Below are 15,227 nucleotides of genomic sequence, written 5' to 3'. Positions count from 1 at the left end.
ATCATTTAAGCATGACTAAAATTGCTTATTTACCTGTTATACATGCATGATAATTGGTTAATGAAAATGCTTAGCATTTTACTATAAATGTATCTATTAGGTATAAAAAATAGTTTGCCACAAAAAAGGTAATGAATGGAATATTAGTTTTAGAGATATTGTGAAAATACAGGGTTTTATAGCTAATATTCATACTCATTTGCATATGAAAGCGGTGTATGACAGAGGGTTGTTATGTTGTATGTGATAAAGAAACGTATACAACATTCATTTAAAACTGAAAAACCTTTGCCCTTTGCCTACACTTTTGTCCCAGTTCACCATATGAAGAAGTCTGTGTCTTGGAACGATAGTTCATAAAAATAGTAAAATTGTCAAAAGGATATCCAGAAAAAGATAAATAAATTAAGAAGAGCAAGAGGAACACTTGCCACAATGTCTTAAAGTATACTCTACAGTAGAAAATACAAATTTATTTTATAAAATAAAATTCGGATCAAGTAATTTACTAGAATTTTTCTTGACCAAAACATACAGAAACTGGAATCTCAAAAATGTTTTAGTAATTCAAACATAACTGATTTATACTAGGACAATAATGATTGACGATAAATATGTATTTTTCCTACATAAACAAAAGAAATTGTCTTATGTTTATTTTAATACTAGTAAATTAGTATATACGTAGTATTATATAACACCTAAATAAATTCCTGTCATTTGATTGGACGATCAAAACAAAACACAACAAACAAAAAATGAATGTTTCGTGGGATGGTAAAAAGAGTCATTCAGTGAATGACAAAAGGTTACATTTCAACTCTGCTTCTCCTCGTTGAAATATATCGCTTCGTTATTCACCTCATGCTATTATTTGTACCATTCCATGAATATAAACGTTCATTATTTGTATATATTAGTAAAATTGTCAAAAGGATATCCAACTAAAAATAAATGAATCAAGAAAAGCAGAAGGTATAATTGCCACAAGGTCTTGCTGTAAACTCTAGAAACATAATAAAACAACAAGTTATTTAAAAGGGTGCAATACTTGTTTGTATTGAATTGTTTAAATCTCTCTATTATTTAGAATACCAGGCTTATCCTTGACCACGACAAACAAAACGGTAGTGGGATGATAAAGTCCCAACACGATTCATATGGGACTAACATATGGGTTAGACCATAACAATTAACAATAAACTAGTATAAAGATTGGTTCCCACTAGGATGCAACGCAAGGACGTAGATGCAATCCAAACCATTTGTGTACAGCCACATCAAAACCAGGCGCTTGTCGCTAGATAGGGATTTGTGTAAAATGCATTTGAATGTGTGAAACTCATATTTTGACCATTTTGTTTTTTTACCATTATCTGATAGGAAATTTACCGTAGATTTCAAAAATATATGCCTTATTAACTAATTCAAATGGAAAGGTGGTAAAAATTACATAAATCTGAACCTCTATCCTCGTGTTTCGATTGAAAGAACGAGGTAATTCGTTACAAAAAAGCAGTTATTTTCGTCATTCCTATGCCGTAGTTTTGTAGATAACCCCTGAAAGCTTGGTATCATTCGATAGGTATTTTTTTCATGAATCTAAAAATAAACGAATGATGTCACAGATTGTACGATATAGACCAATAAAAACCGATTTTATAGAACCCTTTAGTGTAAACAAAAACGGCCTTGTTGCTACGAACACGCTGAAAGAAGCGATTTGATTGGTTTAATTTTGTCACATGACCCATCCAGCATGGAAAATTCCAGGTCAACAAAATCTTATGCTAGTACACGCTCGTCGAGGAAAATATATTTTTAGTTCATCTAAGTACTGTACACAGTAATACTAAAGTGGCGTGTACTGACTCATACTTGCTAACAATAAGTTATAAACATACTAAAGTAAAGGGCCTAGCTAAGTTATTTATCGTAGAGTTGACTAGGCCTATAGGCTAGACCTGACTCTACTAATAAGCCTAGGCCTACTACAGTACTACTACGTTGGGCTACTAGCCTAGATAGGCTGCATGGCATAGGCCTAGCTAGCTAGTAATAACAACAACAAGGCCTAGCCCAATTTAAATAAGATAGAATTTTCATCTCTATAGTATAATAAGCCTCCTGCAATGCTTTACTTACTAGGCTATTTTATTTATTTTAATTTGGTTAAATTTCATTATGCTTAAAATGCCAATGATGGGCCGGGTGTGTGGGGATTGTGTGTACCTGTCAATAAATGGATATTTTGCGAAACATAAACAGTAAAAACAAGTACAATACAAATCCCTCACAAATAAAATACTGGTACCTTGGCTAAATTTCACGTTATTCATCATGCTTAAAAACATTGTTCAAGCTAACGGGTGTGGCTACCTGTCATGATCAGGCCAGGTGCTGGTTCAACAATAGATGTATTACATAACATTAACAACAGTAAAAACAAGTACAATACAAATCCCTCACAAATAAAATACTGGTACCTTGGCTAAATTTTACGTTATTCATCATGCTTAAAAACATTGTTCAAGCTATCGGGTGTGGCTATCTGTCATGATCAGGCCAGGTGCTGGTTCAACAATAGATGTATTACATAACATTCACAGTAAAAACAAGTGCAATACAAATCACTCACAAATAAAATACTGGTAACTGAATTTTGCCGACCAGAAACGAGAGACATTGTGTGCCCTGCGCCATTTTGAATAAAAAGCAGATAAAATAAAGTAAAAAGAGAAATAAAATTGAATAAAGTACATTAATAAAATGTTTGCTGTTTTTTTTTAAATTTGTTCAGAACTAATAATAAGCTAAGGAAATCTTCTGAATACCTACTAGTAGGCCTACTGTATTATTCTTACACTACACTATTATAAATGAATTTGACAGATTTTACGTAAATTAGTGGTATTTTGTAATCGTCATAATTAACTATGATAACCACCTCGGATTTTGATGAAATTTTCAGGAATATCAGAAAACACTATATTGAACAGGTGTGCCAAATTTCAGAATGATTGTTTATCAAGAAGGTAGTGTTGCTAAGGTGTTAATTGTTCAATCTGTAACAGCATGGGGCAACTTCCTGTCTGATTTGTCATTAAACTTTGACTGTTAATTACTCAGTAATTAAAAGTAAATTGTTGTATAAATGCTATATACATTTATTGCTATAACTCTGGGAATATTTGCTTGATTTAAATGATCCAAACACCATTTTGAAGGATATATTGTGAGTAATATAATTATAGTAATAACTAAAAAAAAAATATTTCACCAAGTGCCTGGTTTTGATGTGGCTGTACACATTTAACAATTGACAAGTGACCAGTTCGAATAATAAATCACAATCAAAGTTTTTTTAAAAAACACATAATTATACTAAAAACTTAAATAAAGATTCTAAAACGAATTAACTTACGCCTTGTACACGCAAACAAGCTTCAATTAAGCTTAGCACAAAGAATAAAAATCCAACTCCAATCACACGATACAACTGAGGTCCTAGGTGTGGTCTGAATAAACAGAAAAATGAAAGGTTGACAGATTTTGTAAATGAACTAAGTTTAATTAATTGGACGGACACAGGTGCAGATCCAGAATTGTTTCAAACAAAAAATAGTACAGTACTTCATAATTTTTAGCTATCCCTCTGGATCTGCACTTGGTACAGTACAGTACATACTTTATTTATTTATTTATTTGTTGACCCATTCACCTTTGGATCGGTGGCACTCACAACATGCGGTGCAGCGGTCCAAAAACAAAACATAACAATTTGAAAAAGAAACAAAAAAAGGAAAACATAATGAGAGAAAAAAAAAACTAAAGAAAATTAAACTATATACAAAAGTAAAAACAAATCTTAATTGTCTCACGGATTAGTTTAATCAATAAAAAAAAATAGCAACAAAATGCATGAGTTGCAATTCACACCATTTTCTATGAATTGTATACATTAACATAGACAGCTTTCTGTTTGTTTTTGTTTGTTTATTTATAATTACTGTACCACATTTATGTATTTTGTATTAATATTCATCCTCAATTGGGGAAAGACCCACTGCAGACACAACTACGAACAACAGGAGCTGAGACGGACCAGTGCACCAGGGTAATCTCATATTCTTCCGGGCTCTTATAGAGTTTACTGTACACTTGACTTCCAGTTTTAAGTCTTTGTCAAAGAAATATTGTCATGAAGAGCCTTGAACCTGTGCCAATTGTATTGCTACATTTTATGGCACTACTGCCTTTCCGCTTGGCTACACAACTCTCCAAAGAATATAAAGACCACTCACATTAACCGTTTACACTGTAATGTAGCAATTATATTTTTGTCCTCTGAAGTACAGCTGTACAGTCATCTAAAGCTCAAACTTTATATGACAAAAAAATGTTATGTCACCATATATGGACATGATGATGTCACATCACTACCATACTTGGGAACATCAAACTTTTTTTTGTCAAACTATTTTGATAGTGTAGACAAAGCTTTACACTATAGCCTCAAAAGTGGTTTATATATTACAGAGGTTAACAAAAAGTATTAACTTACTTTGTAATTCCGTATCCCATGCTAATAATAATAACAAGCATTCTTGCGACTGTCCTCTTCAGACAGGAGACCCATCCAGCAAAGATCAAAGCACCTGGAGAGGAGAAACCAGTCACGTTCATGTGCTGGTACTCGGAGTAGAACACTACTTTCTCAAGGAGGGCTAAGTATAATTGGAAAATATTGATTGATCACTTTATTTCAGAATATTCCATATATACAACAAATACAAAATGGAAAATCACACTAAAATAGGATTTTCTCCCATTTAGTGAAGAGATTTGAAGATCGTAACAGATGGTTCATAGTACACCTAACAAGATCATTTTCACTATTCAAAACTCTTATTCTAAAACCATAGATGCACTTGCCTACATGCTCGTAAAAAGAGGGAATTAATTATGACAGTTAATAGGGTCTTTTTTCACAACACTAGCCTATGAAGCTGTTGAATCTAAAAAACTTTCAGTGTTTTAGTTCTCACATATTTCTTTAGGGGCCACAGTGCTTAGTCTATAGTGCCATATCTTGAAATAAACAAAATTAAATGGATTTCCAAACGCAATACGAATTTAATCATTTTTCTACACACAAGTAGGTAAAACCATATTATATCCCCATGGAAAAAATGAATATATGAACTACGTGTAAGCAAAGGTCATAGATGCTCATTAAGAGTTTCATTAAAAGCTGTTTTAAAGAAATGATGGTTCAAAAAAGATGTGTATTAAACAAAATCTGTGCACCTTAGATACTTTTGTATGCCATCCTTAGTTCAGCCAACCTCATGTCATACTGTAGGCATGTTGTCAATTAAGTATTTGAGTGGATAAGTGGCCGAGCGGTTAAGACAGTGGAACCGTAACTACATAGCCATAGCATCGGCAAGGGTTCGAGGCTCATTCACTCCATGGTTCTGGTGGTAGAACGAGTCTTCTTGGATTAGAACTATAAACCGTAGGTCCAGTGTACACATCTAGCTCATGTACACTTTGAAGAACCTAGTACATTTTTCGAGACGAGTACGGGGTTACCTCAGTGTACTACCACTGTGTAATTGGGACTGGACCGTTTTAGAGGTATTTACCACCTTCACTAATGTATGTACATCTTAGTGAGAAGTTGAGTAAATAAAAAAGAAGAAAACAATGATTTTACCTAATATAATAACTCCACAGATACAATACTGAACTCTAAGCATATCTCTCCATCGATAAACCATCATGACATGGTAGAGCACTGCTAATATAGCACATGCAGCACACATCACTGCATAAAACTATGGATAAAAACAGTTTTTTTTTATTATTTAACACACTGGCAAGGACAACACAATTCTGTAAATTTTACAATTAAGGTCAATCCAAAATATATATTCAACATATTATTTAATTTGTTATTTACTCTGTAAAATATAAGAGCATAAATTTGAAATAACTAGAATTAATTTATATGATTTATATGCGGTGATGATTGATGGTGGTTGATATGAAATTTCCTGAATTGTATTTAAATTTAACAGAAAAGCAATTGGCACATTTAATGTAATATCTGTAGCTGTGTGCATAGGAAAGGATGCATAAGAAATTGAAAGGAAATGAAATGTGATGAAATTACTAAAGACTGGTAGAAAATATGATTTTAATGCCATAAAATGTACATGACTACTAAGATTTATAAGTATGATTAAGATTTATGAGCATGAGTAAAATTTACGAGTATGAGTATTTGATTTATGAGCATAAGTAAAATTTATGTACACGAGTCAAATTTATGAGCATGAGTAAAATTTATGAACATGAGTAAAATATATGAGCATGAGTAAAATTTATGAGCATGAGTAAAATTTGTTAGCATCAGTAAAATGTATGAACATGGGTAAAATTTATGAACATGAGTACAATTTTTGAGCATGAGTAAAATTTATGAACATGAGTAAAATGTACGAGTAAAATTTATGAACATGAGTAAAATTTATGAGCATGAGTAAAATTTATGAACATGAGTAAAATTTATGAAAATGAGTAAAATTTATGAAAATGAGTAAAATTTATGAAAATGAGTAAAATTTATGAACATGAGTAAAATTTATGAGCATGAGTAAAATTTGTTAGCATCAGTAAAATGTATGAACATGGGTAAAATTTATGAACATGAGTACAATTTTTGAGCATGAGTAAAATTTATGAACATGAGTAAAATGTACGAGTAAAATTTATGAACATGAGTAAAATTTATGAGCATGAGCAAAATTTATGAACATGAGTAAAATTTATGAAAATGAGTAAAATTTATGAAAATGAGTAAAATTTATGAAAATGAGTAAAATTTATGAACATGAGTAAAATTTGGTTTATTCATGGCGACACCAAATTTTGGAGTGTCAGGGTTTGGCTGTTGTAACAATGTGGTAAAAATGTAAAACAATGTAACCTACAGTAAGCAGAGGTCTTTGCGTTGCTGATAGGTATCCATGCTCATTTTGAAATTCAATATTAACTGAAAAAAAAACATAATAAATGTATTACGTTTATAAAATACAGCACAGTATAATGTAACTTTGCTAGATGACCATCCTCATTTCAACAGATTACCCTTCTCCCCCTCAAGCAGACGTTACACAAGCCAGAATTAACTTTTACAAAAAAAAATACAGTATACATTGAGTATACAGTCAACTCTCCCCAGTCAATCTCTGAAAACCGGAAACTCTCCTAATACCAGACTTTTCTTGAAGTCTAAACGGTCCCCAATTCATTTTTACCATTAAAAACACAATCCGAATACCAGACTTTCTGAAAAACCAGACATATTTGGCCAGCCCAAAGGTGTCCGGTATTGGGAGAGTTGACTGTAAATGCAGACAACTTACTGTCAACTTTATTGATACAATCGGTCTCAATGGAAAACACAAAAATATATCGGCCATCCTGCCATGTTTTGGTCACTTTATTTGGAGGCTAAAAAGAAGGAAGATTTGATCATCTGCAGAATCCTAATCCTACTAATAAGACTAGTAGCGTTTATGATATAAAATGATAACAGGTAAATGTTATTAATTTAACTAGTGGTAAATTCAACTTATATATATCTTTCTTCAACTTGCACTTGCACTGATGAAGGGCTAGTGTTGCCCAAAAGCTCTGCTAACTTTTCTGGCTGTTTTACATTTTGATTTAGCTTTTCGCTCCATTGAGATCCAGCCACTAATACCCACAGCATTGTCATTTTTCCAGTAATTTGCCTTTGGATTTTTCTTTTCACTTGTCATTATTCTGGTCTATTACTGGCAAACTTTTATCTGGGGCAGATTTCTATAAAGCCACCTCATCAATCATCATATCATCATATCAATAATAACAGTCCACACTTATTATTTGATTTTCACTTAAATCTTGTTAAATTGGTTGTCTTTCACGATCAATAGGGACTTTACGAAACATGACGGTTAGGGGAGGACGACGAATATCCTGTGTTCGCTAGAGTGTAAAATCATATAGTCAACATAGCCGTTTTATTAGTTACGCACCTTTTCGCGAAGACGTCGACCCCTTCCTCCCCTGTCTCGTGTCGCGGGGCCCTTCTGAATCGCTTGGCTCTGGTGATACAACATAGGCCCAGTCTTCCTAGCTAGGAGCCTCGCATTCAAACGCTGCTTTTAACACAGCGATTTTAATCCAATAAAAATGTTCAAATATTATTTAGAGTTTTGAAAATTCCACATTTAAGTGTAATTTGAACTGTATATTTAAGGTATATAGGCCTACATTATTTCTAGTCGTTCTCCGTAAACGGGAAATGGCAACTTTATCGATTAAATGTAAAATTAAGTAACAGACTTTCACGCTAAGCTCTGTTAGAGCTCATGTATAAATTATTCATGAGAACCGTCCTATGGCTTTCTGTCGTGTTTCGTAAAGTCCCTAATAATACGTACAAGCAACAGGAGAGGTTTAAAACCGCTTAAAGGTTACTGTAGAAGACTATTTGCTACGTCACGAATTATAGCCAGCTAAGCGCTTTTTAATACAGTATGCAGCTTTATATGTACAGCATTATTATGATTTTTTGAGGAATACATTTTTACTTATTATTCAAATGACTAATTATTAAACAAAGAATATCATTAATAATAATTAACTACCTTAATAATAACATTTTAACAAGTTTTAAATTCAGAATTCACTCACTTCTGTTTTAAAGTTTGTTCCTTTTTTTTCTTTGTTTCTTCCTTTCATGTCTTCACAAAACTCAAGCTCACCTTCATGATCTTTCAAACAGTGTATTTCTGCAAGATTTGATTGATCCTACGAAATTCAAAATAAAATTATAGGTACCGTAAATCTTCTAATAGTAACCCACACTCTAATTGTAACCCCCCTTCTAATACTGTAGTAACCCACCTTATAAGTAAATCTATAATTATAACCCACTACTCTAATAGTAACCCATGGGGATTACTATTAGAGTCACAAAAACTATTGACAAAATGACACTAAAATATATTTTTTCGTTTTTAATGCCGTATTTTGAAAATAACGAGATAATGCATGTTGATCTCGGGAGTGGGGGAGGATTGAGTGTTTTTTAGTTTATAAAATAAAGTTAAAGTTTCAACCAAATTTGTTTATTCGTACTGTTTTATTATTTTGCTATGAGTTGCTCACCGGAAAAGTTGGGGTGGGTTATTATTTACAGGTGCCTACAGTAATTGAAGATTAGTAATAATAACCCACTACTCTAATAGTAACCCCCCGTCTAATAGTAACCCACCCTAAAAAACAATCAAAGAATAATAACTCTGGGTTACAAATAACATGCGATTTACCGAACTTTGCCCTTACGTAAATTTACTGTAGATTACACTATAATATCTATGGTATCATGTACTGTAGTTTACATTATCGCATTCGATTATTTTTTTCTAGACCACCAGCCGATACGTAGGCTTACTCAACTGTATCAATACCACCTATTTACATTGATATATTTAGTTTCCTCAACAATTTGCTGTAATTAAATATAGATAGAGCTATCAGGGGCGGTCGCAAGACTATTTTAAGAGGGATACCCAAAGACTCCAGGGCTGTAGACACTGAGTATTTGAGCAATCAAATTGTTAAAGGACACCCCTATAGATGGCCACAAATGGTACTCTCGCACGTAAAATTCATGTTCAATGCGACCGTCACATGGAAGTCCCCGATGAAGGTACTTTTGGTACGGTAATACATTCTAACAACTGTTGTCAATTAATGTAAATTAATTATCAATTAATAATTTTAAAAAGTTATACAAAAAATATGAAGCTATAAATATTGAGCAAAACGTTAAATTGTATTATTTTGAATTTTAATTCATTTAAAAATGCAAAATAAAGTCAGATGTTAAAACCACAATACCACAAAAATTTTTTTATTTATCCACTATAAACTTTACAAAAGTGTTGTTTTAAACCACACTCCAAAATAAATCAAAGAAAATAATAATAGGACATTTGCAAAAAGAAGCAAACTTTGCTCTGCTACCGGTTTAACACGGTTCAAATTTCGGAATGCCCATAAATTACTACGGAAATTCGGCCTAATATTTATGGACGTACGGAAACGAAGATAAATAGGCTACTACACGCATCGGAAATACAAAACTATACGCACAATTATGATTTGGCCTAAAAATTGGACTTAGATTATGGAAAAAAAACAATAATTATGGACAAATCGATTATTAGCCTTGGATATGCCTAATATTTAAAAGGAATATATTTCGTTTGTCGATGAAGTCAGAAGTTTATCGACCGACATCTATTTCTCATGTGTAGTAGAGCATTTCTTTAATTGAATAATTTAGTTTGTATTTTATAATACAAGTTCATTTTGGATTTTCAGTAAATTACCAAGGGTTTATTCAAAGTCAACACTGTAACTAATCCCTCACGATTAGATCAAAATGTATACTATTATATTGTTGAAAATGGATTTCGTGAAATGAAAATGGATTGATAGTAAAACGTAACAAAGATACGTTCTTGTCTGGTTATTAGGTGTTCATGCACTGATGAAGCAGAGGATTATTTTTGTAGCATTCCATTTAAAATAAATTTTGTTACAAAGAAATATTTTGGTTGTGAAGGCCGTTAAATTCGTTGGCGACAGCATTATATTACTTCTTTTACAAATTGTATCAATTATAAGCTAACATCAACAATGATAAAATGCCCTTCAACTCTGTAACTAACTACGCCTTTAAACTTCCAGGTCCGGATGGATATTATATACTGTACAATGATATGGAACTCAATTTTAATTTAATGGCAGAAACAACCTTTAGTATGAAATTAAAGGAGCTGCCCGGGCCACTAGGGAAATACCCCTGGGTCTGCCCCTAGCTAAAATAAGCATTGAATTTGCCTTCTCACCCAAAGTGTGCTTTTTTCGGGGCTTGTAGCTTGATCGGGGGGGCGGGGGGTGGGGTTGGGGGGTTGGTGCAGGTGGGCAGGCCAGAGCTGGGTGTTCCCTCATTCCTTCCTAAGAAGGAAGTATGTTGATTTTATTACTTGTTTGTATTCTTTAATAGCTAAAGACATTTGTTACCTGAAACATAGTTTTATGGTCACAAGTTTCTGTCTCATTGCCCACAATAGATTGTTGAAATCTGATTATTTCTTCAAATTGTAGCATTGATGATTCAGGGCTGCTCAACAAGAGTGAAGTATTTATCTAAAAAAAAGAAAGTTTTCTAACAGTTTATAAATAAATATAATTTTAAAACAAACTCATATTACATTCACACTTTAATCTCTGGATATTGAGAAAAAAAAACTTAAATCATTTATATCAAATATTACAAGATTTAAACACATGACCTATACATTTGATTTTGAACCAAGGTAATTTAACCTGTCAAAATTGTAATGAGGTATCTAATCCTGTTGTGAATTGTTTACACAAACACAGCAGGGTCCTTGTAACACAAATCTGCTTCATTGGGATTTCTATACACTTTAAAGTACAGTAGTATAGTTTAATAGGTAGCTGAGTACCACTGGACATTAGTGATTAAGGGGTCATAAATCATCAGAATTGGTGATTTAAGAGCTGTTATTACACCTGAGTGAGGCTCTCCTCATCAGGGTATGACTGGAAATTTATCTATGGCTGCATGTGTTTATACAACACCCTAAATTTGAACACGTCTTTAATTTTTAGCTGTTGCACGGCCGAGGTCAACCCCACAGAAACCTTGCAGTTATACATTAAATCGTAATACCGTGTTATACCATAGTTCATAATCCTAAGTTGTATTATACTCGTATGCATTATGAATTAATATTAGTTTATTAAGGATTTTAATAAAAAGGATGATTTTGTTTAAAATTTAGTTTATTCAGTTATTGATTTTTTAAATCTGCTTTTGAAATTAGAAAAAAAAATGTTTTAGAATTAGAATAAAACTATGCTACATTTTGCCAAATTATGCCAACATTTGATTGGCGTTAATGTTAAGTGCTAAATCAGTTAAAATATGCAAAAAAAGCACAATTATCTACTAGATTTGGTCAACATTTTCACAGCACATGCTTATATTTAACGAGCGGTCAAAACAATACCCTGAGGACACTTCCAACACGCCAACAGCAACCGGGAATCCACAAAATTTTAGGATTCAGCCAAGTAGCCTTTTTTGCAATTATAATCTCATAACACGGAATCTCTTTGATGACAACACATTTCTCGTAGGCGTGTTGAATATGCGTGTAATAGCGTGTTGTATAAATAATAGTTAAAATAATGAATAGTTAATGTTACTTTTGTTGTCGAAAATGAAACATTTGTTTACTGATTGAAAGTTAATCATTTACAATAAAAAGAAATGTTCAATTAAAATTTTAATTTCTTTGAGAATTACTCACATTAAATAAAAATGCATTATCACAACCAGAGAAACGAAGAACCCAGTTTAGGTTGATTTTGCAATCATCTTGCTGGCAATTGGCTGAAATTAAAAACATGTAGTTTTCTGACTTTTTGCAGACCACCAATGGTGCTTTGATATTTATGTTAATTTTATTATAAATAATCAAAAGTTTTAAAGTTCTATTAACTCCAACATTAACCACTTTAAGTGTGTATACAAACTGTAACCTTATGGACATAGGTAGGCCTATACAATAATCTTATATTTGAAAAAAATAATAATTTTTAAATGTTGAAAAATTTAAGCAGATAACATACTTCTCACTATCACCTTGGTGTTGTTATACATACTCTTCGAAATGGCAATTACCTCGTTATCCTAAAAAAAAATAAAAATAAAAATGTGTCAAGATATTATTATTATTTTAAATTTTAAAAAACAAGCGGTGCTTTTTCCAAGCCTATTTTATTTATTATGAAGAATTATTTTTATTTTATGGAAAAATACCCGCTGAAAACCTACTGTACACTATTCCCCATCCCGCAGAACAACCCCCGTCCCCCCCCCCCAACACCCCCCCCCCCCCTTCCCTTCCCTTCTTTTCCTACACCACAACTTCCCTTCCTACACCACTTCCCTTCCCCACCCGTCCCTCCCCAATCCTAATCTGCTGGTTCCACCCTTGCCAGTTTTAATTTAGGCCTTATCAATATAACATGTAAATTTCAAGCTTACGTAAACAGTATACTTGAACACGCCTGGTTCAAGTGCAGCATACATTAACTGTAATTTAGTAAAACATATTGCTGATAATAAAACAAACTTCATTTTCTTAAAATTCTAATGTTGTTTTAGCGTTGTTATTTCCTTGTTACTCAGTTGTATCGGTGGTATACTTGTATACTAAATTACACTATCCTTGACTAAATTGGCTCAAAGAATATCAATAACAGCGAAAGCGAATTAACATAATATTAAAATAATTGAGGTATATTCAGAGGTAAGCGTTTATATATGGGCACCAGTCATGCAGGTTATGAATATTAATGAGGAGGTACTATTTGAATATTCATTTATCAAAACCCAGCAGACCAAGACCATTCAGCCTGCAGCTTCTCGATTCCGTAGGCTTTACAGTTACTAATAAATTCTAGACTATGGGATAGTTAACTATTATGTAACTATAATTAGCATAATGATGGTTTAGGGTTTTAACTAGTAATTTTTATTGATGACATTACGAAATATTGAATCCATAATTTACGATGGCGTGTATTTATGTAAAACAGCACTGGTGCCCGTATTAACTCTTTAACATTAGATAGATATAAAAATGCACGGCTGGTGCCCATCTGCAGCACTGGTGCCCGTATTAACTCTTTAACATTAGATAGATATAAACATGCACGGCTGGTGCCCATCTGCAGCACTGGTGCCCGTATTAACTCTTTAACATTAGATAGATATAAACATGCACGGCTGGTGCCCATCTGCAGCACTGGTGCCCATATTAACTCTTTAACATTAGATAGATATAAAAATGCACGGCTGGTGCCCATCTGCAGCACTGGTGCCCGTATTAACTCTTTAACATTAGATAGATATAAAAATGCACGGCTGGTGCCCATCTGCAGCACTGGTGCCCGTATTAACTCTTTAAAGCTCAGGTACAGGCATGAATTTTAAATATAATATTTGGTCAATTGTACATAAATCAAATATTTGTAACAGAAATCAAGACGAAAAAATATGAATTTCCCTTAATATGGTCAAATACAAAATTTGGCAAAATTCTTCCATAAAAACCAGGAAGACTTTTTTTCAGTAGTTAGGTAGTTAACCTAGTGTAGTAACATGTCTGGTGACTCCCTAGAAGGTGAAAAAAGATGGTGGATATACGGTGGATAATTTTTGCTATAGCATGAAAATAAAAATCTGAAGTTGAATAAAAATACCAGAAATGTAATTTTCAAGTTATATTACCTATATTTAGTCATCTGATAACATTTTTTACCACACCGTTTATTTTTCATAGCTTTTTAAAATGACTCTCTATTTACAAAACTTGTGTACAAAAGAATAGAGATTTTACTGTGTAATTTGAACTATCCCCCCACTGATAAGAAAGTGCTTATTTTCAACAAGCTCGTGTAACACAAATAAAATCTCAAAAAATATGAAACATATGGGAAACTATAGATCGATAATTATTGGAATGTATGATCAATAGAATTTTTTTGCCCGCACCTGGCCTTTAACATTAGATAGATATAAAAATGCACGGCTGGTGCCCATCTGCAGCACTGGTGCCCGTATTAACTCTTTAACATTAGATAGATATAAACATGCACGGCTGGTGCCCATCTGCAGCACTGGTGCCCGTATTAACTCTTTAACATTAGATAGATATAAACATGCACGGCTGGTGCCCATCTGCAGCACTGGTGCCCATATTAACTCTTTAACATTAGATAGATATAAAAATGCACGGCTGGTGCCCATCTGCAGCACTGGTGCCCGTATTAACTCTTTAACATTAGATAGATATAAAAATGCACGGCTGGTGCCCATCTGCAGCACTGGTGCCCGTATTAACTCTTTAACATTAGATAGATATAAAAATGCACGGCTGGTGCCCATCTGCAGCACTGGTGCCCGTATTAACTCTTTAAATTAATAATGTGTACATATATATCTCATAATATAGTTTATATGGGCACCATTCTTGTACGAAGTAACATATTTA

General features: G+C 32.9%; 1 protein-coding gene across 1 annotated transcript; it reads right to left on the bottom strand.

Moving 5' to 3' along the window:
* Positions 1-928: 928 nt before the first annotated feature.
* On the bottom strand, positions 929-13,356 carry LOC144843260 (transmembrane protein 87A-like). The gene is made up of 11 exons (XM_078700053.1): positions 13,217-13,356; positions 12,799-12,859; positions 12,477-12,559; positions 11,158-11,283; positions 8,755-8,871; positions 7,437-7,524; positions 7,002-7,063; positions 5,723-5,843; positions 4,565-4,727; positions 3,425-3,518; positions 929-1,006 (listed from the first exon to the last, which is right to left on the bottom strand). The coding sequence occupies exons 1-11, from the start codon at positions 13,307-13,309 to the stop codon at positions 929-931; spliced, it is 1,086 nt and encodes a 361-aa protein (XP_078556179.1). The 5' UTR covers positions 13,310-13,356.
* Positions 13,357-15,227: the final 1,871 nt, after the last annotated feature.

The sequence above is a fragment of the Antedon bifida genome, chromosome 5, assembly GCF_963402885.1.
Source record: "Antedon bifida chromosome 5, ecAntBifi1.1, whole genome shotgun sequence".
Classification (NCBI taxonomy): Eukaryota; Metazoa; Echinodermata; class Crinoidea; order Comatulida; family Antedonidae; genus Antedon; species Antedon bifida.
The sequence above is the reverse complement of the archived record's forward strand: the minus strand, read 5'-3'. Positions and strand labels throughout refer to the sequence as shown.

What these genes read in the sequence shown, in the direction of transcription:
- LOC144843260 (XM_078700053.1), bottom strand. Translation starts at nt 13,309, where the DNA reads ATGAAGTTTGTTTTATTATCAGCAATATGTTTTACTAAATTACAGTTA. An exon ending in TGTTCAAGTATACTGTTTAC is followed by an intron (nt 12,860 to 13,216) that starts GTAAGCTTGAAA and finishes ATTTTTTTTTAG; the next exon opens with GATAACGAGGTAATTGCCAT. An exon ending in GAACAAACTTTAAAACAGAA is followed by an intron (nt 7,525 to 8,754) that starts GTGAGTGAATTC and finishes CCTTCTTTTTAG; the next exon opens with CCTCCAAATAAAGTGACCAA.